The sequence below is a fragment of the Mesoplodon mirus genome (genome assembly GCF_964341445.2).
Source record: "Mesoplodon mirus genome assembly, chromosome: 2".
Taxonomy (NCBI): domain Eukaryota; kingdom Metazoa; phylum Chordata; class Mammalia; order Artiodactyla; family Ziphiidae; genus Mesoplodon; species Mesoplodon mirus.
The window spans coordinates 5,225,518-5,252,555 of NC_138977.1; the positions used below are offsets into that span (position 1 = coordinate 5,225,518).

The 27,038-nt window shown below is 38.4% G+C and overlaps 1 protein-coding gene across 9 annotated transcripts in view; it reads right to left on the reverse strand.

The window, feature by feature from the left end:
- Nucleotides 1-27,038, reverse strand: part of DCLK2 (doublecortin like kinase 2) — a 162,503-nt gene that overhangs the window by 128,787 nt on the left and 6,678 nt on the right. For all 9 annotated transcript variants that reach the window (XR_014293218.1, XR_014293219.1, XM_082611170.1 and 6 more), the window contains exon 2: nucleotides 13,240-13,574. Coding sequence is in view for 7 of the 9 variants with exons in the window: in XM_082611170.1 (XP_082467296.1) it covers nucleotides 13,240-13,574 (335 nt within the window). In the remaining 2 variants the exon portion in view is untranslated. The remainder of the gene's footprint in view (nucleotides 1-13,239; nucleotides 13,575-27,038) is intronic.

The following is a 27,038-nucleotide window of genomic DNA, read 5'->3' on the forward strand; positions in this document are numbered from 1 at the left end:
ATATTGAAAATAAATACTACTTCTTTCCAGTCACTATGAGGACTTTGTATAATCTCCAACCAAATGACACTTTCTGTCCGTTGACTTAAGAGACTCCATAACTCTGACCCATTCTTTCTCATTTCCAGCTAAAATCAAATCTTTATCCTCCGAAACTATGTAAATTTCTTTAGGAATGTCTTCTGCTTCCTATATGGAATAGAGTTTAAGACCCAACTCCCATAAGCATTTAGGAAACTGTAAAACATATCACAACTTTGAAATAATATTATCTGAGACAGCTTCTGGGACATTCAATCCTTTAGGACTGATCATCTTTGTGAACTCATTTTACACTCTCCAGAGTAAACATTCTAAAATGCAAGCCGGATCCTCTTACCATTCTTCAATGGCAACCCACAGCCTAATGGATGAGGTTCACATCCCTGGAAATGCAGTGTATCCTGTGCATAACCTTCCCTTGCCTAACTTTTTAAATTAATTTATTTATTTTTGGCTGCATTGGGTTTTCATTGCTGTGCACGGGCTTTCTCTAGTTGCGGCGAGTGGGGGCTACTATTTGTTGCGGTGCACGGGCTTCAGTACTTGCAGCGTGTGGGCTCAGTAGCTGTGGCGCATAGGCTTAGTTGCTCCATGGCATGTGGTATCTTCCCAGACCAGGGATCGAACCCATGTCCCCTGCATTGGCAGGCGGATCCTTAATCACTGCGCCACCAGGGAAGTCCCTTGCCTAACTTTTTAATTTCAAAACCTACACTCAACCGTACATATCTACTTACATCCCTTACACTGGCCATTCCAAAACCACTTGCATTTGCCTCAATACGCCATCTCTTTCCTCTTTACAACCATTAAATTAGGCCATGGTTTCTCAATCTCAGCACTACTGATGTTCTGGACCAGATAATTCTTTGTTGTGCAGGTCTGTCCTGTGTACTGTGAGACATACAGCAGCATCCCTGGCCTGTACCCATTACATGCCAGGAGCACACTCTCCCCCACTCCTCTCCAGTTAAAACATCCAAAAATGTCTGCAGAAATTTCCAAATGTCCCCTCTGGGGCAAAATTACTCCCACCCAAGAACCACTGAATCAGAAAGTCACCGAATCCCCTAGATGCCCTGCATACTCACAAGTCCCTTAAGAGCCAAGTTCATTGCACATAAGCTGCAGGGTCATACGACTCAAACCACAGCAGTTCTGTTCACAACAAATCGTGAGCATTTCCTTAAAAGCAGCCATCTCTAGGTCAAGAACAGGGAGGCTAATGGTCTACGATGATGTTCTTACGTTGGACAATAACCAATCAACTCAATCAGACTTACTCTAGGCCCCCAGTTTCTAGGGGTTTAATGGCAAACATACTAAGACAGACAAAGACAGAGTTGCAGAGAAACTAGGAGTCATGTGCAATGAATAGAAATTACGTGTCTTAGACACACATGGAGAGAAGACACCCGAGAACAGTGGGTCTGGAGCTGCCCCTGGGATACAGAATTACTGTTACACTTTTCTTCACCGCAAGGTCTAATTATGAACCTGACAAGGTTCCCTATGGTCCTTACTCTCCAGGTATGCTTAAATATCTCAAAAAGGCATAGGATCCAACTTGGAAAAACCTAGGACAACTTGACCCACAAAATAAATGATAGTAAGGAATTATGATCCATAGAACGAAATTAATAAACTGTTCACCATTTGAGGGTGAATATAAGTTTTGGGAAAAGTTTAGCAAGACATTCTGAGCCAAGTCTAAAGACTAAAGAGGGCCTCCCTGGTGGCGCACTGGTTGAGAGTCCGCCTGCCGATGCAGGGGATGCGGGTTCGTGCCCCGGTCTGGGAGGATCCCATGTGCCGCGGAGCGGCTGGGCCCGTGAGCCATGGCCGCTGGGCCTGCGCATCCGGAGCCTGTGCTTCGCAACGGGAGAGGCCACAGCAGTGAGAGGCCCGCATACAGCAAAAAAAATAAAAAATAAATTAAAAAAAAAAAAAAAAAAAAAGACTAAAGAAAATAATCATGCTACATAATAGATTTTGGAAAACAATCAGGAATAATTAGAAAGTGGTGAGATAAATATTCCTTTGGATCTTAAAAACTAACTCTGAAAGTAAATAAAAGATGTCTGGAGCAAAGGAAACCTTGTAGGGTAAGTGCACTGTCACGTCAACATGTCTAACTGAAACCAAAGGGCCAAAGTTCTGTAAACATGATCTGTAACATTCCTTGCATAGAGATATCACCATATACCATCTCAGGGTGCTCCCGAGACTTAAACGTCAACACGTGTAAACAGTCTGCCACAAGAGCTGGCATTAAATGTTGGTGTCTTTTCTTTCCCATTACTAAAAATCTTTAATGATATCCCTCATCGCAAAAGTATGAGCCTTGCCTCATTCAATATTAAAATGCAATTGTGCCTCATAGTAAATAAATATATTTAAATCAAACTTCAGTTTGTATTTTCTGACTCCAATGCATATAATCAGCTCCTTAGGGCACAAATCACACTGACCTCAACTCCCTTAACTCCTAGAAATTCAAGAAGTGATTAAGACGTTGATTGACTAGTGCTGCCTAGGCAGGAATACTCTGGAAGCAAAAATCACTTTTAAAACTTCTAGAAAAGTTAAACCTTCTATCTACATGTAAAAGTCTGGACTACTGTATTAAGTGAAAAGACATTTAAAATATGCATTAAGTTACCTAACTAGGCTTTTACAAGTTTCCATTTACACAACTTTTGCATTTTATAAAAAGAAAGACTGTTTTTTTAATTTGCATTTTCACAATGTCATGTGTAGCCATAATATTTTACCACTAAAAACACATAGCATAAATGATACCAAAGACTAGGTGTTTAATAGACTTAATCCTTCAGAAACACAACCATGTTAACTAATGTCAGTTTTAATAAGTACCAGTACACAGATATTTAAATATCTTCCACAACTCATACTTAAAATGGCATTTAATGACTTATCATGTGGGCAAACAAAGAGCAATATTTAAAAATATAATCAAATGTCTTTATGCTCACATTTAGAGAAGTTTACCATAAACCATTATAAAACAAAAAAAGAAAATTTAAAATAAAACTTTACTGTTTCAAGTCTTAAACGAGCCTGAAATGCATAAGGAAAACCAGACTGCTCCTTCTGGGGAAGTGTTGCTTCATTTCTAACACTCCTCAGGCCCAGAGAATTTAACTTCTGTGGAGGCGAACCTCTAATGACTACAAGCTTTCCAACACTTTGCTGGGAGTCTGGCAGCTCATCGGAGTACAATTAAAATGTTCTAAAAATACACACACACAGAATATTCATGAAAGCTAGTCTTACTAGCTTTGAAATGTGGTGCTCTTCCTTACTTAAGAAAAATGCAAGAGGTTAATTTTTAAATCTAGAAAATTGCACAGGGTTACTGAAAATGCCAATACAGACTCTAGCACTATTTTTCTCCATGAAGCAATTTTTAGTTTGGATTCAATTAATTCCTCTTCTATGAGGCAACACCCTAAGAACGCGGATGACCACGGTCAAGCTTAACTTTTGCTCTCTAGAAAAATCAATGACTTTAAGGCTGAAAATAAAACACTTCCCCCTACTAAAGGGAAGAGAGTAAAATAGGCCAAAGAAGAGTTTCTTAAACTGCAAACAAGCTGATCATACACAAAATTTTGAGTCAGGCTTTACTTGGAAGAGAAGAGCCACAGATTTCATCAGGTTCTCAAAAGCTATTATGAGCCCCGAAAGATTTCTCACCTATAAAATTAGCAAGCTGGACTAAACAGTTTCCTGTCTCAATTATACATTCTAAAACACCATGCTGACTTTGCACCTGTCCTTGTTTTTACCATAAGGCATGATGAATAAATGACCCTTTCATAAAATCTAGTAAAACGTGTAAAGTAATACTACATATTACACATATTGGTAGAAACTGTGATCAGCAGACACTCATGATAGCATACAAAAACAACAAAACAAATCCAAAAGTTAGCTATGACCCAAAGCAATGAAGTTTACAAAGTGACCACTGCAAGTAATATCCTTGACTCAATTCTGAGTCAAAATACCACAAGGCAAAAAGCTACCTGACTTCACTAAATACCAGAAATATACTCAGGGGAGTTTTGGCAGCTAGGCAAAGGTTATTAAAAAAAAAAAAAACACTGAATGAAATGATGGGTCCTTCAGTTCAAGATTAAGGTGACGTAGTACCATAATGTGGGTTATTTGCTTAAAAAAAAAAAAAAGGTTTCTCCCTACTAAACTTAACATTTTCAAGACTAGTTGGTGGTCACTTGCCTTGAATAAAAAACTGATACACAGCTCAACTGGCTTTTCTCCTTAAACTACTCTCTAGAACAGAAAGTAGCGAAGGTGATAAGAGGAATGCATGTAGGCTTCAATTTACACAACAGGAATTGTGCAGAATGTACATTTTTCCATGCAAAAAAATCAAATTATGACCATTTTATACCCGGCTGTCATGTCTAATCCACTCCTAAGCCTCTCCTAGCTTCAGAAATACTGGGGCACATGCCAGGAGCGTTGTCAACTAGGACAACTTTGTGTCTACAGCTTTGATTGTATCTCTGAAACCCCAAAATCCGTAAGAGTCTCTTCGAGTAATCTGCCTCTAGGAGTCCATCCTAAAGAAAGGAACTGATCCAATGATGTTAAAATCTACATGTAGCAAGATGATCAGAGGATAAAAGTATAAAAAGCTGGAAACAAGCCAAATGTCCAGCAATACGTTAGAGAAATTACAGTCCATCTAGCCAATGGACCATTATTCAGTCATTTAAGTATGAAATGTGCAGATTATATAACACGGAAGAGTATGATTAACAAGTGAAAAAAGCAGGATACAAGATTACACATAAAAACCATGTTATGTAAAAACTATGTGTATATATGTATTTAAATTGCATTAACAAAACGTATTAGGTGGTTCCTTTTAAGAAGTAGATTGAGGTTGGGGAAGCAGGGCAGATGTGGAAAAAACTTTCATTCTTTGCATTTCCCTGAATTTTTTGCATTTTTCCAATAGAAATATACTGATTTTACCTGGGTAGTTTTCTCTTAAAAGAGAGACAAAAACATGTGTATATGAAAATATTGATAGGAAGACTCAATTACAAAAACAAGGGGCTAAAATGGAAGGATTGTGCATTTAGTTTTTCCTATATTTTCTAAACTTTCTGCAATGTCATATACTTTAACTTTTTTTAAATCTATAAAATAACCCTGAGTCATCTTTTTGTCAAGCATATAATCACTCCTTAACCTATTATTTCATTTTTCAGATCCTACTCCAAGTATAATTTTACCACACAACCTATTATTACACAGATTTTAGAGAAACCCCAGGTAAAACTGCATCACTCTAAAATTTAAGATTTTCTTTGACATAACCTGTTTTTCTTATTAGTTATTTGTCCTGTCCCTCATTATCACTGAAGCCTTTCCCAAAGCCTGACCACAGGTGGCTCATACCGTAGCTGTGGGAAGTGCGGGATCTAGGATCACACTCTCTGGATATGAACCCCAGCTCCGCCACCAGCTGCATGATTCTTGATTTCTCTTTACTTCAACTTGCCCACTGCTAAGTGGAAAATGCCCTACCTAACTCTCAAGGCTGCTATGAAGATTAGTGAAGAAGACTAATGTAAAGCACAACTTAATGCCTGACACAGTAAGCGATTAGCTATTATCTATTAGCTAATTAAGCTATTATTCTAAGCAATGCACAGTACATATATGACAAAATATATATTTTAATAATTATTATAATCAGTGGAAAATTCATTTATAACAAAATAAAACTAATTCAATATAATCTTTATGTTCTATGCATTACTCCAACTTAGACATCAAAAGAATAAGGAAACAAAAGAGTTCCCGGTAACGTCATTTTTATCTCACCTACACTTTCACTTGCATAATTCACTGAGAGCTAAAATTGTTTTTCTTAAGCATCTCTTCTCCTAATTTTCAACTGCCATCATTACTAACAGGATTTTAGTGTTTTCCTTCAGTTTCCCATTAAAAAGGAGAAGGTATTATTTAAGGTCAGGGGAAATTGCCTACACCATGGATATCAAAATGGCAAAACACAAACTTTACTTGAAGAGGGATATCTAAATACTTTTTTCTTTCTTCCCACTTTTCAGATCACTCTTTGAAAAAAAGCGTTCATTAAATAAAAAACAAAGATTAAGCTTCTCCCCCCCTTTTTAAGGCCAGAGATATATCTGCTTAGATGAGGAATCGAAGAACAAATGAAAATACCTTTCTATACTAGACTCCAGCTGTACTGAAAAATCCCACTAGTTACTCACAGTCTGTTAATTCCTGATTGGGATAAATCTTCCATTACGTGAGACAGATCAGCTACCCACACTTCAGAGGTGTGAATTTATCTAAGAGGACAAAACACTGTTGTCTGGATTTCTATTATCTACAAAAGGATGTGCATGCATTGGCAGCAGAGTGAGAATTAAAACCGAACTGTTCTCATCTACATCAAGGAAAAATTCAACCATGTGATTTTTCTGCAGCAATTTGAGAAGAGATTGTTTTAAGTAAGTACGGTTGGGTCATTACAAAGAAATGAATCTTCACTAGAAAAATGTGATGCTGGAAAAATAAAAGATACAAAATAAATATTATTAATAGTATAGTACCCGTGAAATAAACTTTAAGAAAAGTGAGGATGGAAACCTTCATAAACTCTAATACGGCTGATAAGATGAAGGCACTCCAAGGGGTTGCCATGTTCCCCAAGAAGGACCCACGGCACGTGGGCATCCTGAGGCTGGCAGCGGTCCCAAAGTCTGGAAGTATTTTACCCCCAAAGCATCAACTGCTAGCAATTTTTGAGTCTGTTTTGTCTCTGCCCATGACAAGAATCAACTTGTTCCAAAATTCCACTAAGTATGTTTCTTTTATGTTAAAACTCTGCTGTTTCTGGGAAAGCTAAAAGCTAGAATTTTTTACACATGTGGACTAAAGCTATAGTTGGACTTTTCAGTTCCTTAACAGAATAAAGATTTTTTTTTTAAAGAACTACCACTCTGCTGCAGTTTATTCTGAGAAAGTCACTCTGTTTTTCAAAAAATTTAAAAAGTAAACCTTGTTTTTCTATACAATTTAACTTAAAAGTTCAAGATTTTGTTTTTAAGAAGAAAAACAAAAGTCAAGCATTTAATCTAAATTAATTGCGAGTTCAAAGAAAACTACTTAGGGGAATAGTGATGACTTCTATTTATGAATGCTTTTCTCTAGTCATCCCATCTATAAATACCTAGGTTGTATAGTTTTAAAAAATTGATAATCATGCTATCACTTTTAAGTATTAAATACTTAAAACTTCATGAGACTAAATCCTGATTTCTTAGGCTTCTCTTTAAATACAGGTGAAATGATTTGGGACATCTTTATTTAATCCCCTGTGAAGCTATACTACCCAACTGTATGTCAGCCTCACACAACGAAGACAAATAGTTTGAAATCCTGGACAAGAAAGAGTACAAACCATGACATTCTAACACACCTGCCTCAATTACATAAAAAGTGGACAGAAAGTGAGAACGTCTCTAAGGTCTGAGATAAACAGAACTTATATCATGTGGCCTAATTGATAACAAAGTTACTATTTTAATAAGTATCATTTCCCTTTGAATCATTTCACTTACTTTATACCAAGATTTCTGAATCTCAGCATTACTGACATTTTGGACCCAGAGAATTATGCTGTGGCTGTCCTGTGCACTGCAGGATGGTTAGCAGTTTCCCTGGCCTCTATCCACTAGATGCCAGTAGAATTCCCACCTCCAGTCAAGACAATCAAAGAATGACTACAGACATTACCAAATGTTCCCTAGGGGTAAAAGTGTGCCCAGCTGAGAACCATGTCTTGACACTAAAGAAAACCCAAGAGTTAACATGGATAAAATCCTAAAACGTGATTTTATTTGAAGTGATTTCATAAAGAGACATAAAATACGTCAATTAGTTGTACTAACCAAGTCAGACCTTGTAAATGGAGACAATACTACTAGGAAGATGTGATCATCCATTCTGAGGGAAGAAAAGATTTCAGGGACATCGTTTTCACAACATGAATGCTAACTGGCACATGACACCCCATTGCTTCTTCAATCAAGAAAGTTTTCAAGCCCATAAAAGATAAGCAGGGCCCCTTGAAACTCTAGCACAAGTATCAGAATGGGCTCATTGACTGTTCACGATGAATTGTCTATAAATTGTTTAATCTCTATCCTGTGTCAAAGATCAGACTAATTAAAATGAAAACAACAAATCTGAGTAGGAAGTAACCAGGAAAAAGAACATTAAACTCAAGGCAGACAGTCTAAAATTTTGTACAGGGACAACTCATGAACACATCTTAGTTCCTTTCTCTTCACCTAAGCAAAGCTGTTCCTGAGAATTTTCAGAAAGCAGATAATCTTTTAAAAATCATTTTATGGAAAAAATTCAAAATGAACACTGTCCATTTAAAGGTCTGCATTAATCTTAAGAAAAAGAAAAATCTCTTAGGCTATTTCGAAGCAAGATTTCATCTCTCTTTATACTTATAACATAAACCAACCAAAAGACAGACTTGAAGTTTAAATATAAGTCCACTTATAGTACAAATGTTGAATCAGTGCCTAGAAAACTACAGCTTTTAAGAGTACCAGGCAATCTGAAAATATAATATCCAAAGCTGTGTCTATCAAAATGAAATCTCTTATTTTTCCAAATAAACATTTTATTTCAAAGTTTAAAAATATCTCTTTTCTCTGCATGTGGGAAATAATATTTTAATTTTTATAAGACATAAAAAGTGACAAAAGTGATACTAACATTTTATAACCACATGCCAAAATTTCAACGATTAACTCAATGTTTTAATTCCTTCAGTCTGATTGAAATCAGTCTTGTTTTCTTTCTCAGTGCTTGAGTTTCTGCTTCTAAGCAGACATGAGAAAGAAGCAATGGAAATCAGAACAGCAAATACTGGATTTCTGACGGCAACTATAATCTTTTTTCCTTCTGAATTCATTAAAAAAATTTTCTTCCTCACTCTTCTTTCTTAACATAGATTGAAAACATACTACAGAGATTTTTTCTTGCTTTTTCCACTTAACATTTTCCCGTGTCTTTAAATATTCCCCCAACACAATTTTCAATGCCCACTACATATAAATTCTATGGTCAAATCATTTAACTGTTTTCTACTTTAGAGATTTTAAATTGTTTCCAATCTTTTGCTCTTATTGCTGGGATGAAAATTTTTATGCATAATTATGTTTGCATCTTCGATTATTTAGGATAAATTCCTAGAAGTTAATTTACTAGTTCAAATAGTAAAAATATTTTTGAGTTGTACATAATAAATTGCTTTCGATAAAGATTATGAAATTTGCACTTCCATCACTGAGAAAGCCAATTCACTGCACATTAAAAAATAACAGACATTTTCTGTTTTAAAAAAACCTGTCAGTTTTAAAAATGAATATCTCATTGCCTTAATTCACATTCTTATTAGCGAGACTGAACTTTTTTTATGCTTATGATTTATAATCCTATCTTCTCAAATTGTCTGTTTGGCCCTTTATCCACTTTTCCATTGTAGTGGGTTTTTTTTCATATTAAACTAGTATGACTCAACGTAAACGCATATAATCCTTGCTTGACATCTAGAAATTTTCTTTAAGTCTTTAAAAAAATTTTTTTCTTTTTTATTTTTTGAATTTTATTTTATTTTTATACAGTAGGTTCTTATTAATTATCTATTTTACACCTATTAGTGTATATATGTCAATCCCAATCTCCCAATTCATCCCACCACCACCCCTGCCCCCACTTTCCCCCCTTGGTGTCCATACGTTTGTTCTCTACATCTGTGTCTCTATTTCTGCCTTGCAAACCAGTTCATCTGTACCATTTTTCTAGATTCCACATATATGCGTTAATACCTGATATTTGTTTCTCTCTTTCTGACTTACTTCACTCTGTATGACAGTCTCTAAGTCCATCCATGTTTCTACAAATGACCCAATTTTGTTCCTTTTTATGGCTGAGTAATATTCCACTGTATATATGTACCACATCTTCTTTATCTATTTGTCTCTCAATGGACATTTAGGTTGCTTCCATGACCTGGTTATTGTAAATAGTGCTGTAATGAACACTGGGGTGCATGGACGTCTAGAAATGTTTAATTTTTATGTCCAACCAATCAACGTTTCCCTCTGATTTTTCCACTTCTTTACTACTTAGAAAATCCTTTCCCATTTCAACATAACTATTGACATATTTTCCTTTCATTCTTGTGTCTCATTTTGACACCTATATTTTTAAAACACCTGGAATTTCTTTTTGGTATGGTTATGAGGATGTTGATTTAATATTTAGTAGCATGAGAGCCCATTAATCATTATTTCCAAAAATTTTCCTGCTTATTTTTCCAGATTAACTTTTAAAATCACTTTGTCAGGTATCGCTCTCCTCACTCCAAAACAATCTCATTTACATTCTTATGGAAATTGCAATTAAACTATAAATAAAAATCAGGAAGAATGTATAGAAGAATGTTGAGTACTAGGTGCTATCAGGCGTCCTTATCTTGTACCTGACTGTCATAGATATGCTTCCTGTAACTCATTTGTTTACCAATACATGGACTTTTTGTTTCAGATAGGAACTTTTCTTTTTTTATTGTATTAGAGAATTCACCTCCCATTTTTATTACTAAATCTTTAACTGAATATAGATTTTGTATTTTGTCAAATGCCTTTGTGACATTTTTTGGGGACTGTGTATACTATCATGCTTTTCCCTCTAGATCTCATGTATAAACAGGTTTCTTAATAGTAAGCCATCCTTTAATTCTGTCATAAGTCTACTCATAACAGCATTATTCTTTAACATGTTGGTGATTTGGGTTGCTTGTGCTTTAGTTAACAATTTTACATATGAATATTTCTAGTCTGGAGCCTTTTCAAAGATAACTTTTTTGAATACCTATTAAAATTTCAGTGATTTCTATTTCAATTAGCTGTTCAACTTCTATATTTTACTTACATTTTCCCTGAACAACATTTATTTGTAGATTTCCAAATCTGTTTCAGTTTTTAAAATCTTTATTGAATTTCCTGTTTATATGTCATTTATGTTTTCTAATTTGCTTCAGCTTTGATTTTCATTTTGCCTTTCATTAGGTATATTAAATATTTGTCTTCCCCATTTCCTGTCTTCACTGTGTCCACCAAAAATCAGCTATTCGATTTACCAAATCTTTCTGTTTTGTGGTCTAATGTTTTTTTCACTTATTTGCAGGGTGAATCTTAAGGTGTTTTGTGTTGTGATGTGCTATTAACTCAATTTGTAAAGTGTCTATTTCCATTCATACTGTGAACCTATCTTGGGGCAGGCTGCTATGAAACGTTATGCCTTCTAACTATTAATTTAATTAATTAGAAAAGTCATTGTAAACTCACTATAATCTACTGGAATTTTCAGAACGTATTTTTTAAAATTTTGATTATGTTTATGAAAACAACCCAGTAACTAGATCTGGTCTTAGAAAATTAGAACATAATTGTGTTTTTCCAGAAGACACCACTCCAGTGTTTTATATTATTCATTCTCAGCACTATACAAGCCAAACACTTCAAAATAAATTATGTTAGAGGGAAGAAACAAAATGGAATGAAGAAACAAACTGAATGCTGGAAACTATAGTTTAATACAATGTAAAACTAAACAAGTTAACTTTATTGAAATTAGGAAAAAATACATTTTAGAAGCCTCATGTTTCTTTTTAGGAATGATAATCTGATTGTTATGAAACTCAATACTTGTATAACTGCTATTCATGCATTCCTGAAATTTGCTCAATTTTTTTTAGTCTATTAGATTCCCTGGTATATTGTTACCATAATTTGGCTTGCATCTTCCTGTGTAATTTGTGTACATTTTTCAGAAATGCTGTTTAATTACCTCTATTGTTTCCTATGAAACTCAAATGGACATTCCTATAAAAGAACATTCTTTGAAATGCATTTTCTATATTATACATAAGTAGGGAGAAAAGGCTTTTCTGAAAGTATTAAATATCTTTTATTTTTACTTCTGTGATTTACCAAAACCCATATTGACTCTACTGGTCAACAGATGTTCTTATTCTTAACTAGAGAATATCCCATTTAATGTAGGAAGCCTCTTCAACATACACTCTTTCCTCAGAAGTTTACATTTCCCTTCTGGTGCAACCACTGTGGAAAACAGTATGGAGGTTCCTCAGAAAACTAAAAATAGAATTATCATATGATCCAGCAATCCCACTCCTGGGCATATATCCAGACAAAACTATAATTCAAAAAGATACATGCACCCCTATGTTCATAGCAGCACTATTCATAATAGCCAGGACATGGAAACAACCTAAATGTCCACTGACAGATGAATGGATAAAGAAGACGTGGTATATATATACAATGGAATACTACTCAGCAATAAAAAAAGAATGAAATAATGCCATTTGCAGCAACATGGATGCAACTAGAGACTATCATACTAAGTGAAGTCAGAAAGAGAAAGACAGATACCACACGATATCACTTATATGTGAAATCTAAAATACGACACAATGAACCTAACTCTGAAACAGAAACAGAATCATGGACACAGAGAACAGACTGTGGCTGCCAAGGGGGAGAAGGCTGGGGGAGGGATGGAGTGTGAGTATGGGCTCAGCAGATATAAGCTTTTATATATAGAATGAATAAACAACAAGGTCCCACTGTATAGCACAGAGAACTATATTCAATATCCTATGATAAACCATAATGGAAAAGAATATTTTAAGAAGTATATATATGTAAAACTGAATCACTCTGTTGAACAGCAGTAATTAACACAACATTGTAAATCAACTATATACTTCAATTTAAAAAAAAAAAGAAGTTTATATTTCCCTTCCAATAGCCATAAGAAGTATATGATAGATTTCTCTACATTTACTTTTGAGATATTTGGGTAAAGAGACAGGTAAGCCACTTACATTTTTCATGACAAAGGCCAACACACACAGGCCTCTCACAAGTAGGACTGTTAGAATAACTTCTAGGGAACTATGAAATTCATATTAACTATGTAACCACCGTGGTACAGGGAGAGTTTAAAAGACAGACAGACAGCGTGGGGCTGGAAACATCCTACCTGCTTCCCGTCCAGCGTGCAGAGCCTCTTCACCACTCCTGAGTCCAGTTTAATGGCTTCGGTGATATCTGTTAAGACCTGTTCGAAGGAATGAGCAGTCTTCTTATTCAGAAGGATCCGCACAGCTTTTCTAGGCTTCACTCCACTTCGAATCACAGTCACTAATTTGGGTTTGATGAAATCTTTACTTTCCTTCACTTCACTCTTCACTGAGGAGGGAGCAGCCAAGGCTCGGGTGGTCCCACCCTTGATGTTCACAGACCAGTTTGGATTAACGTTTTTGGTGTAATCAACTTTACGAAACGGTTCATTCGACGCACACACGTAACTCTCACCTAAAAAGCAAAAACCAGTTTTATCAATGTGGTTGTCCCCACCACAGGAGCATTTTGCATGAAGTAAAAAGGCTAGAAGCCCATTAAGTGAATCCTCAACTTAACAGGTTTGGCATTCCACCCACACCCCTTTCTTTTCAATAGCATCCAGGTTGGTTTTGAGAGAACAGCATACATTAGAGTGAAATGCACTGGATGAAGAAACTAGAGATCTGGGTTTTATTCTGGTCAAATGTCACCCTGGATAGCGCAGCTTACGGGATCTTAGTTTCCCAACCAGGGATAGAACCCGCGCCCTCAACAGTGAAAGCGCAGTGTCCTCACCACTGGACCACCAGGGAAGTCCCTGCACTGTGCTTCCCAACATCAGTATCTGTAAAGGGACGTTGTTGAACCAGGTGAATTCTAAGGTACTCTCTACTTCCAAAAGTCCATTAACTAATTTAATTTTTAACGTCTCATTCTGGAAGAAATAACTGTATCACAGAATAATACATTCTCATGGAAATAAAACTGTCTTCCTCCTCCTTCCAATTATAGATTTCAGCCCTAATTAAAGAAAAGTTACTACAAAATTCACATAGCTGACTAAATTCACATATTCAGTTATATGATCATTTACTCAATTAATGAAGCACTGCAAAAATGAAAGGAGAGTTTTGACAGCTCAAAGAAACATATCGCAAGCATTTTTTCCTTAATGGAAGAATATGAATTTAAAATAGTTTAAATAGACAACCTTTTCATTGTCTACTTAAATGAAGAAGGATATTTAGTAGTTAAAATGATGTATTCATTATTCATGCAGCCTTCTGCTTAATTTTCACTAAGTAAAACATTAAAACTATAGTATTTGTCAATTGGTTAACTGATTCAATGTTCATTAATTTTAAGTTCCAAAACTTTATGTTGAAAAATCACACTTTTTCTCTCAGGACACTCAGAAGTCACCCACTTCTTTTTAGTCTCAACTTTCTGGCATGCAAGATAAAAGGATTACACTCTAAAATTTTCTCCAAGGTATCTTCTAACTCAAAAAGAATTCATTATTTTTTCACACATGCAGTTTAATGGCCTCATTTTTAATATATAGATTTGCCGACAGGGAGAGAATATGCAGACAAAAGCGTTTAAGATTTTGGTTCCTTAGGCAGTTATAGCTCTTGCTATTAAACAATAAATTCTTATTCTTTGTTAGACACTAGGCGCCTACACGATTGATTAGAAGCAATCAGTCTTCCCCCAACCACAGTCATGCTACTGTAGGGACTCTTGTTTAAGATTTGTTACCCCCTGCCAACCTGTCACTTCTCCATTCCATCCATCCTGTTGAGGAACATCACTTCCTACTCACACTCCTCAGCTAGAAGCCTAGGCATCATCCCTCACCCGTCTGGCTTCCCTACACACTGCATTCTGACACCAAGTTCCGTCCACTCTACCTTCTAAATATTTCTAAAAATGCCCCTGCCCTCTGCCCTCAGCACCACCCACTTCCCACCTGGATCCATGCAAGAATCTTCTGTTTTCTACTCATTCCCCAGAGAGAGAACAAGTTTTCCAAGTGATAGTGCATTTTATGTTACTGATACAGCTGAAAAAGTATATCCTAAAGTAATGAACCTTGATTCATGGATAAAATACCACACTGTGAGAGAATTTTTTAAACTCTTACCAATACATATTAAAACTGCACTCACCAAAACAAGGATAAACATCTCACTTTAAAATTAGACTTAAAGATATAAATGTGTTATGTGTATATATATATATATATATATATATATACACATATATATATATATCTCATATATGGAGATATGAAAAATAAAGCAGTCCCTGAGGTCCAGAATTGATCTAACATTCACAGCTAGACCTCAGTGTTACTATAACCTGATCTGACCTGTGGCCTTCTGTGGGATATCATCTTACAGAATATCTATATCAAATGAAGCCATTCTGGGACTATGATAAAGTGACACAAAAATAAGGTCACTCAATGAGTGATTGCCACTTCGTTACCAACTATAGCTTTTTCCTAAATCTAGTCTGCTCTCACTATAAATAGGATTTAGTGAGATATTCAATCACAGAATTGTCCTTCCTCTCACAGCACCCAATACTGAATGAGTCCCTGCTTCCTTGGAACCAAAGCCCAATTTCTATGACAGCTCTCGCAGCTCTTACTGAGCTGCCCTGAGGTATCCTATTATGTCCATTCTTCCTTACTGCAATGAGTAGCAAACTCAACTTGTTCACCTCCAGGTATGTTCTTGGTGGTCTTTAGCTGAAGAGAACTGAGATACATACACACACACTCAGACGTATTCATATTCTCCCTCTCTGTATCTCTAAAAGCAGTTCTTTGACCATAAGACATTGGTGGGAAATCATTTTGTAAATTATGATCACATGAATACTACACAGAAGAGGATTTGTGTTACAGAGAACAAACTAGTGGTTACCAGAGGGGAGAGGAGTCGGGAGAGGGGCAAAGTAGGTGAAGAGGATTAAGAGTTACAAACTACTAGTTAGAAAATAGATAAGTCACAGGAATGTAAGGTACAACAAAGGGAATATAGCCAATATAGCCAATATTTTATAATAACTTTGTATGGTGTGCAATCTATAAAAATATCAAATCACTATGTTATATGCCTGAAACTAATATTGTTAGTCAACTATACTTCAAGGAACTTTTTTTTTTTAAGAGGATCTGTTTTCTGTATAGAAAGAGGATGAACAGAAGCAGGAAGTGGTGATACACCCTTACTGTTTTCACGCACAGTGCAGAATAGAAAGTCCTTCCACCTCCTTTGACGCTCTCCAGTGGCATGCCTATGGCTTCCTACCACTGACATCTGTTCAGAGACACTCTGCATTACTTCATGTTTAGCAGGTTGACAAACCAATGGTCAACAGTTGTTTAATACAACCTGGGTACTTGTTAACCATTAACTTTCATCCTTATGCAACCAAATGAACTGCCTCCTATTTAAGAGGCAAGAGGGTACTAAAAGCTAGGAACGCCCCAATCTCTTGTTCTCTGAAAACCGTCATCCCTACAGATGTATTTCAGTCTGGGCCAATTTTCCCACCTCTTCTCCCTTTTCAGTGACAAGGGTACCCTCCTCCTATTCAATGTTAAGTCTCTCGCAACATCTGGGTCCTTCCTGCTGCTCATGCTGAGGTTTCAGGCACGTTCTCCTTCTCTCCTCCATTTACCTACCAGGACTTTATAGAGTATCTCCCACTGTAGCACACACAGATCTTAACGCTCTTCGTTCCTCGCCCCTTCCACCTAATGTGCTTTGGCTTCCATTCACTGCCCAGCTCCTCATCTGGTTTCTCCCACTTCCTCGCCCACAATCGGCTCTTAAGCCACTGCAGCATCACCTTTGCTCCCCGTGCTCCCTGGGCTGAAACACCCTGATCCCAAGCACTTGTCTCCTAACTGCCAAATGCCAAGCACTTCTTGTAATTTCCCTTGGCGTCTTCTGAGGGCATTGGACACCAGTCACGATTCTCGCCCTGCAGATCCTTTTCCTCCTCAGCTTCCAGGATCTAATTTCTTTTGGCTTACCTCTTACTTCTCTGGTAGCCCCTTCTCGGTCTGCTTTTCGGGACCCCCTTCTCCCCTGCATCCACTTCATCCTCCTTAGACTCTCTGGGGGCAGCCACATCCCACGGCTTCAATCACCACCCGGACTCTGAGACATCTCCAGCCCAGTCCTTTCTTGAGTTCAAACCACTTCAAGAGCATCTCTATGAGATCATCTACAGCTGTCTCACGTGCCACAAGTCTAAAACTAACTTCACTCCCCATGATTGCCACCCAACCTCAAACACTTCTCTTCTGGAGTTCCCCAACTTAATGAAATCACCACCTACACAGTCACCCAGGCAAAAACCAAAACTCCTGTCTCTCTTCTTTTTGCCCCATATTCAACAGAGTTAGCAAAACTGCTGACTTGGTCTAAGCATCTCTGGAACCCATCTCCTTCAACCCTGCTCCCTCTCTTTTCTCCCCAGATTAGAGTAGTTCATGAGGCACACTCATCCTCCACAGAGCTGTCAAGACAGAATGGTACTGGCACAAAAACAGAAATATAGATCAATGGAACAGGACAGAAAGCCCAGAGATAAACCCACGCACATATGGTCACCTTATCTTTGATAAAGGAGGCAAGAATATACAGTGGAGAAAAGACAGCCTCTTCAATAAGTGGTTCTGGGAAAACTGGACAGGTACATGTAAAAGTATGAGATTAGAACACTCCCTAACACCATACACAAAAATAAACTCAAAATGGATTAAAGACCTAAATGTAAGGCCAGACACTATCAAACTCTTAGAGGAAAACATAGGCAGAACATTCTATGACATAAATCACAGCAAGATCCTTTTTGACCCACCTCCTAGAGAAATGGAAATAAAAACAAAAATAAACAAATGGGACCTAATGAAACTTAAAAGCTTTTACACAGCAAAGGAAACCATAAACAAGACCAAAAGACAACCCTCAATGGGCTTCCCTGGTGGCGCAGTGGTTGAGAGTCCGCCTGCTGATGCAGGAGACACGGGTTCGTGCCCCGGTCTGGGAAGATCCCACATGCCGCGGAGCGGCTAGGCCTGTGAGCCACAGCCGCTGAGCCTGCACGTCCGGAGCCTGTGCTCCGCAACGGGAGAGGCCACAACAGTGAGAGGCCCGCATACCGCAAAAAAAAAAAAAAAAAAAACCAAAAAGACAACCCTCAAAATGGGAGAAAATATTTGCAAATGAAGCAACTGACAAAGGATTAATCTCCAAGATTTATAAGCAGCTCATGCAGCTCAATAACAAAAAAACAAACAACCCAATCCAAAAATGGGCAGAAGACCTAAATAGACATTTCTCCAAAGAAGATATACAGATTGCCAACAAACACATGAAAGGATGCACAACATCACTAATCATTAGAGAAATGCAAATCAAAACTACAATGAGGGCTTCCCTGGTGGCGCAGTGGTTGAGAGTCCGCCTGCCGATGCAGGGGACACGGGATCATGCCCCGGTCCGGGAAGATCCCACATGCCACGGAGCAGCTGGGCCCATGAGCCATGGCCACTGGGCTTGCACGTCTGGAGCCTGTGCTCTGCAACGGGAGAGGCCACAACAGTGAGAGGCCCGTGTACCGGGAAAAACAAACAAACAAACAAACAAAAAACTACAATGAGATATCATCTCACACCGGTCAGAATGGCCATCATCAAAAGATCTAGAAACAATAAATGCTGGAGAGGGTGTGGAGAAAAGGGAACACTTTTGCACTGTTGGAGGGAATGTAAATTGATACAGCCACTATGGAGATCAGTATGGAGGTTCCTTAAAAAACTAAAAATAAAACTACCATACGACCCAGCAATCCCACTACTGGGCATATACCCTGAGAAAACCATAATTCAAAAAGAGTCATGTACCAAAATGTTCATTGCAGCTCTGTTTACAATAGCCAGGACATGGAAGCAACCTAAGTGTCCATCAATAGATGAATGGATAAAGAAGATGTGGCACATATATACAATGGAATATTACTCAGCCATAAAAAGAAATGAAATTGAGTTATTTGTAGTGAGGTGGATGGACCTAGAGTCTGTCATACCGAATGAAGTAAGTCAGAAAAAGAAAAACAAATACCATATGCCAACACGTATATATGGAATCTAAGGAAAAAAAAAAAGGTCACAAAGAACCTAGGGGTAAGACGGGAATAAAGACACAGACCTACTAGAGCATGGACTTGAGGATATGGGGAGGGGAAAGGGTAAGCTGTGACAAAGTGAGAAAGTGGCATGGACATATACACACTACCAAACGTAAAATAGATAGCTAGTGGGAAGCAGCCGCATAGCACAGGGAGATCAGCTCGGTGCTTTGTGACCACCTAGAGGGGTGGGATAGGGAGGGTGGGACGGAGGGAGACGCAAGAGGGAAGAGATATGGGAACATATGTATATGTATAAGTGATTCACTTTGTTATAAAGCAGAAACTAACACACCATTGTAAAGCAATTATACTCCAATAAAGATGTTTAAAAATGTAATCTGATACCTTTTGCCTGCGTCACTGCCCTTAGAAAGACCAAACTCCCCAGCGTATCACATACCTCCATCTCGCCTCTCACTTTCCCACAGGCTCCTAAGTTAGTGTCGCACCAGCGTACTTGCACTTTCCTTCCAAACTCGTCACACCCTCTTATTCTCATTCCTTCTTATATGCTTGAAATAGCCTTCCTCCTCCTCTCTCCTTACCTCTTTTTTTTTTTTTTACTGACCAGTCAAGATTAATCACCCCAGCTAAGGAGGTAAAGCAACAGGAACTTTGATATATTGCTGGAACTTCCATGTACTTTAAATTGGTTCAATCACTTAGGAAAAACAGGTGGGCATTATCTAGTGATAGATAAGCTGACAACATATACGTTTCCACCCCAGGAAAATACCCTGGAGAAACTGCTGTATATGGGCACCAGAGTACGTGTACACACACACACACACACACACACACACACACACACACACACTCTCTCTCTCTCTCTCTCTCTCTCTCTCTCTCTCTCTCTCTCTCTCTCTCTCATAGAATGGGCTCAGTAGCCAAAGATGATAATCAATCCACATATCCATCAGCAAGAGAACAGACACACAGATTGTGGTATATTCATATAATGTACTACTACTATGAGGTAATGGAAATGAACAAGCCAGCTATACACAACAACTTGGATGAATTTTACAAATAACCGTGATCAAAAGATAACAAAAGAATAGAATGCAGTAGGATTTAATTTCTTTAAGTTCAAAACTGACAAAAGTAAAACTATACTGATTAGGGATGCCTTCATCACTGGTAAAAATATAAAGAAAAGCAAGAGTCAGGCTACCGTAACTTGGGAAGGGTTGTAACTAGGAAGGGACACTTGGAGAGCTTCTCGGATGCTGGCAGTACTCTCTCTTTCTTTCTTTTGTTTTGGGTGGGGAGCATGCCATGTGGCTTGTGGGATCTTAGTTCCCTGACCAGGGATTGAGCCTGGGCCCTGGCAGTGAAAGCGCAAAGTCCTAACCACTAGACAGCCAGGGAATTCCCAATACTCTATTTCTTGATAGTAGTCACAAAGGTGTTCGCTTCATAATAACTCACTGGGCTGTACATGTATGTTTTATGAATTTTCTATAGATATGTGTTTCATAATTTTAAAAAATTATGTCACTCTTGGGCTTCCCTGGTGGCACAGTGGTTGAGAGTCCGCCTGCCGATGCAGGGAACATGGGTTCGTGCCCCAGTCCGGGAAGATCCCACATGCCGTGGAGCGGCTGGGCCCATGAGCCATGGCCGCTGAGCCTGTGCGTCCGGGGCCTGTGCTCCGAACGGGATAGGACACAACAGTGAGAGGCCAGCGTACCGCAAAAAAAAAAAAAAAAAAAAAAAAAAGTCACTCTTGGGTTCACTTATTGTATCCTGAGCCTACAATATGTTAACTTCTCATAATCCTTTGTTCTTTAACTGTCTCTTCCGGTGGTTCTTAGAGAAGAATTTTTTTTTTCATCAGGTGATTTTGTTGTAGAAGCACAGATGCCCAGGCCTCACCACAGTTCAACTGAACCAGGATCACTGGAAGGTAGCACCAGAACCTGTGAGTAAGGCTTCCTAATTCACAGGTGACTCTGAACACAATCTCTGGTTACAAACTACTGCCGGGACTGGAAGCTCCTTGAAAACACTGACTGTCCCCTTCTTCATGTTACCCACACCTAGCCCAGCTCCAACAGCAGGCACTCAAACGAGGTTTGTCAACGTCATGACAAAAACTCGTATTTCCAAAACCAACGTGTGCGTCTCACGGCTTGGATTTGCGTCTAGGTAACACATTTGCACGGTGTAGCTGCTGACACCCAATGACCGTGAGAGGCTCAGGTCAGGCTCCTGAGGACATCGTGTGTGGTCTGAGACACTCTTCGGTCAATCTACCTCATCAAAGGGCAGACAAAGCACAGAGGAAAACAAGCAGGCTGTGAGCGCTGCCTCGTACCTACCAAGTATTCTTTTTCACTTCACACCATCAAAGCACCAAGAGTCCATGGCACATGTTAGTCCAATAAATGCACTGTGTCTTTCAATCAATGGAACATGTGTGTGGGTGTGTATGGGTTTGTGTGTGTATTATATACAAAATATATTTTAATAGCTAAGTCAGAATAATCCCTTAACATTTAAAATGTCAATTTACTGTTAGAAATTACAAACAGGTAAATGCATAGTTACACCGTTGGAAGTTCCACAACAGACTGTTTTAGCCTACTTTTCTATCAGTGACTATGAAAGTCTCTTATCCACCTCTGTAAAAATACTTACATTAACTGCCTAAAACCACTAATGAGCTTGTAATTACAAACTATTTTTGACATTTATGGCAGAAGATCAGTTATACAAAATTTGAACATTGAGACTATACCTAACTCTTGGAGCAGAAGCAAGCACTGAACTTTATGGTGAAAAAGAAAACTTGTTTACAAGTCTAAAGTGCAAGGACTATTTGTAGAGACATGGATGGACCTACAGACTGTCATACAGAATGAAGTAAGTCAGAGAGAGAAAAACAAATATCGTATATTAACACATATATGTGGAATCTGAAAAAATTGGTATAGACTGTCTTTTTCCAAAGCAGAAATAGAGACACAGACATAGAGAAGAAACGTATGGGATACCAAGGGGGAAAGGGGGGGTGGGATGAATTGGGAGACTGGGATTGACATATATATGATATTGACATTATGTATAAAATAGATAACTAATGAGAACCTACTGTATAGCACAGGGAACTCTACTCAATGCTCCGTGGTGACCTAAATGAGAAGGAAATCCAAAACAGAGGGGATGTGTGTATACATATAGCTGGTTCACTTTGCTGTACAGTAGAAACTAACAATATTGTAAAGCAACTACACTCCAATAAAAAAATAATAATAAAGTGTAAGGACTCATTAAGCTTAAGGAAAAGCCTCCCTACACACACACACACACACACACACACACACACACACAGTTTTAAATATGGTAACAGAGAAAAGACAAAGAGGAAAGAAAAGAAAGTATGGCTGACACTTAAGGTCTAATACCTGCAAAAATCTTAAAAACTGGGCTTCCTTGGTGGCGCAGTGGTTGAGAGTCTGCCTGCTGATGCAGGGGACACAGGTTCGTGCCCCGGTCCGGGAAGATCCCACATGCTGCGGAGCGGCTGGGCCTGTGAGCCATGGCCGCTGAGCCTGCACATCCAGAGCCCGTGCTCTGCAGCAGGAGAGGCCACAACAGTGAGAAGACCGCGTACCGCAAAAAAAAAAAAAAAAAAAAAATCTTAAAAACCTAAATTCCTTCCCAACTTCCAAAATTGAGAAAGAAATTACTTCCAAAGGAATGTAACCAAGGAAAATAAATTTGGGTATGTTGCATCTACAAGATGGTTTGATGTCCTTAATGAAGTACAGCATCTGTGAGACTGTCCTATTGGGTAGACAATAATGTGCATATCTCCATCTAAAGCACATCAAGGACACATTCCCACACCCAGCTGGTTCAGAAGAATACAGGGTAAAGAAAAGACAGACTGATTACTATTCTGTTGTGGCAAACAGCTTACTGGGTTTTCTACCCAAACTGTACAGTGCGCAGAATTTAACCTTATGGGAACCAGCATGGTAACATAAAGTACACTGTTCTCACCTGGATGCTGTTCCCTTCTGTACTCATTTGGTTTATCCGTGGACCACTGCTGGTACGTTCACAAAATGAATATAGCAGCCTTTCCTACAGGGAGGGGCTGAGGACACAAGATGAGATCTTTCACCCCTAAGACCAGTGCCCCTTCAACACATCTGAAGGCAACAGGCTGAAAACGACTGTGATACCTTCCACGGAGAAAGGTGTGGAGACGTTACACTGAACATCTGAATATGTAGGAAGAAGTATGTCCACAAATCCACGCTTCGGCATTGAAATTTGGGAGGAGTTAACTTAAGACCAAAGAAATTATGTCAAAGTAAAAACAAAAATGCTGCTCACTAACCAAAAAGCCTTAAAGCTTACACACTGAAAAAAAAAATTCTATCTAATCTCCTGGTAGGATGGAACCTACAGATCAGATCCGTTATTCGTCTTCTTGCTGCTCAAACCTGAGCCAACTGTATCCCACAATCTACAAGCATTCACCTGGGCAATTTTAATTCTGTACTTTTTTTTTTTTGGCTGCGCCGCGTGGCTTGCGGGATCTGTTTCCCAGCCAGAGATAGAACCCAGGGCCATGGCAGTGAAAAACCCAGAATCCTAACCACTAGGCCACCACGGAACTCCCAATTCCATACTTAATTTGATGATAAGACTTAAAATGTTTATATCATCTTATTCTGGAACATCTGAATGTCTATTTCTAAATCAAGTGCAGCCAGGCCACTCCGTGCCCACAGCCTCAACTCCTTTGGCATCAAGTGGTGTAACTTTGCTGGGAGTTAATGAGGAAGAAGTGGACTTACTATATGTACAAGACATGCACAGAGAGTTAAGTCCAGAGGACATATTTTGCTCTGCGGGAATGAAGGCTTGTTAGCAGTGCAAAACTGACTCGTCACACGGCATTCTGAAACACAGCGCACCAAACTCAGCGTTCAGCACCATGGTCACACTGGGAACAGTTTAGTTTGAGCAAAGAGCATCTGGAGCTTTATGTTGCTATTTTCCATTTTTATTGGTTAGACAGTTTTGTTGGTTTTTAGGTTGTCTCGTTTGGGTTGTATTGGTGTGTAAGAGCTATATGCATAAGTACATCTACCTTTAGAAATATTTAAGTGACAATATATTTAAAGTAATTAAGGCAATGCTGGGCTTCTGCAACTTGGTTGTTAGATTTTTACATTGTTTTTCAATTTTAATTATCCCAAACCTTGAAAAAGTTTGAGAAACACTGCAATTTTAAGGATACTGAGAAAGAGATCTTCAAACCAAAATGTGCCCATCTTACACTTGTTTGTAAGTAAACTGGGGCATAATGGATATAGGGTCAGGCCTTCAGCTGGCTCATCATCTGAGTAGAGGTAAAAACCTCCCTCAACAGAGTTTCCCCAGCTTCTGGAGGTCTTTGCTTAAGACCTTCCTCCCTCACCGCCACCCCCCCAACCCTTTAAATCTCACTATGGGTCTAAGAGGAAGACTTGGCTCCAGTTTTAAGCAAGTGATGATAGTGAGAATAGCTCAAAAAGATTCAGTGCAAGTGATGAAGGATTCAGAAACCAGATGTTTGTCAAAAAAGAGTAGTGATGTTTAGGGGATGGGCGGAAGGGGGAACAGTAAAGCATGACCACTGCCATAAAATGTCTGAAGGGCTGACGTGTAGCTCCATCTGGAGTCTTACGCAGCTCCAAACGGTGGGGAAGTTACAAGGACGCACATTTTGGTTTGAGATGCTGAGGACCACTCCCATTTATCGAAGAGACACTGCACACTAGGACTCTGCTAAGTGCTACAAGGTTCATGCAGAACCTTCCAGCTATTGGCCTTGATCACTAAACTAAGAAGAGATGAGTTTACGTCAGGCTATTTCTCAAGTTCGTTCTTTTGTAGAGGCTTGATGAAGAGTATAACCAGTAGTAAGTTTCCATAGCTCCTTTTTCTTTTCCTGCTTCCTTAACAGATGAGGTAGAATACTGTCAAAAGACCAAGATAATGGACAAGGATACTGGGGAAGAGAGCGTCAATCACTGCCTTTCAGAAATAATGACACTGTTATTACATAAAAATTAACAAAGTAATCTGAAGTTTGTAAAACATACGCAGTGAAGGAAGAAATAAATCAATGACAATTAAAAAACTTCTATTGTGATACATTTTGGTTGCAAGTGATTATAATTTAACCAACATACAAACAAATGGTAACATAGTAGGTCATAATTGTAGATTATTTTAGTTATGTTGAGACATTAGTAAATGTTATAGTGTAATCAAAAGTACTAAAGTTGATCTCACAAATCAGTATTTTCCCATTCCTTGTCTTGAAGGTAGTAGCTTCTGACAAATTACAATATGGCTAGTCTACTGCTTCAGGCTGCAATAAATATGGCAAACAGGGTAAAATAGCCTGGATTAGAGCAAAAATTATAGCATGTCAATGAATGAAATTCTAGCCTTAAATTATATTTCCAACTCATAGAATTTAAAAAGTATTGTAGAGGGACTTCCCTGGTGGCACAGTGGTTAAGAATCTGCCTGCCAATGCAGGGGACATGGGTTCAAGCCCTGGTCCAGGAAGATCCCATGTGCCCTGGAGCAACTAAGCCCATGTGCCACAACTACTGAGCCCACATGCCACATCTACTGAAGCCCATGCACCTAGAGCCTCTGCTCTGCAACAAGAGAAGCCACCACAATGAGAAGCCTGCGCACCGCAACGAAGAGTAGCCCCCGCGCTCCACAACTGGAGAAAGCCTGCGTGCAGCAACGAAGACCCAATGCAGCCAAAAAACAAAAAAAGTATTGTACAATGCAGATTGTATTTAAACTATATGTGAAATAAATTTTCTAAAGACAGTGCTTAAAATAAGAATGCTAAAAGATGAACGAAACTAAGTCTTAGCTACATCAGAGAACAAACTCAAAGCAGACACTGAAAATATTAGGGGGCTTAGAATAGTCCTGGGATTTAAACATACATTCAAAATAAAGGTACAACAATTTGATTATGAAAGATGTCCAAAGAGAAAAATCAAGTCAGTCATCTCAGACACTAGTGAAATTGATAAATTGTTAACATACAAATACACTGCATCCCTTTTTTCTTGAATAAAAACTTATTTCAAAACTGAAATATGAAGGGGCAAGGAATATTTGCCTTTTGCATGACCTTATTTGACCTCTGCAAATCTAGCCAACTGTCCAGCTGGCTGTCTTAACTAAGAAAGATTTTTTAAAAACCAGTATCCACCTATTCCCACCCATCAAAATACCTTATATATGGCACAAATGTAATCATCAAACATCAAGTGCCAGAAGTATTTATTGATAGGATAAATGAATTAACAAAATCACCATGGTCCCAGCCCTCAATGGGCCTGTACATAATTTTCCCTTTCCTGAGAAGATTCTATGGGGAAGAGCCTCCTATAGGTTATTGAGGGTTTAAGAACTCCATCTAAACCCAGGTAACCACATTCAATCACAAAACCTGGCCAATTGTTAGAGACATGGAGCCAGACATATCATTTCTCTTTTCCACTTCCAGAAGCATTTCCCAAGATCACTGAACTTTAAAGGGGAAGCAGCCTTAGCAATTACCTGACCTTCCTCATTTTGCAGATAAGGAAACCAAAGTCAAGCAAGACAACTCTGCAGAATTTGAATGCACAGACCCTACTATGCCGGTGTATAGGATAATGTATGGTT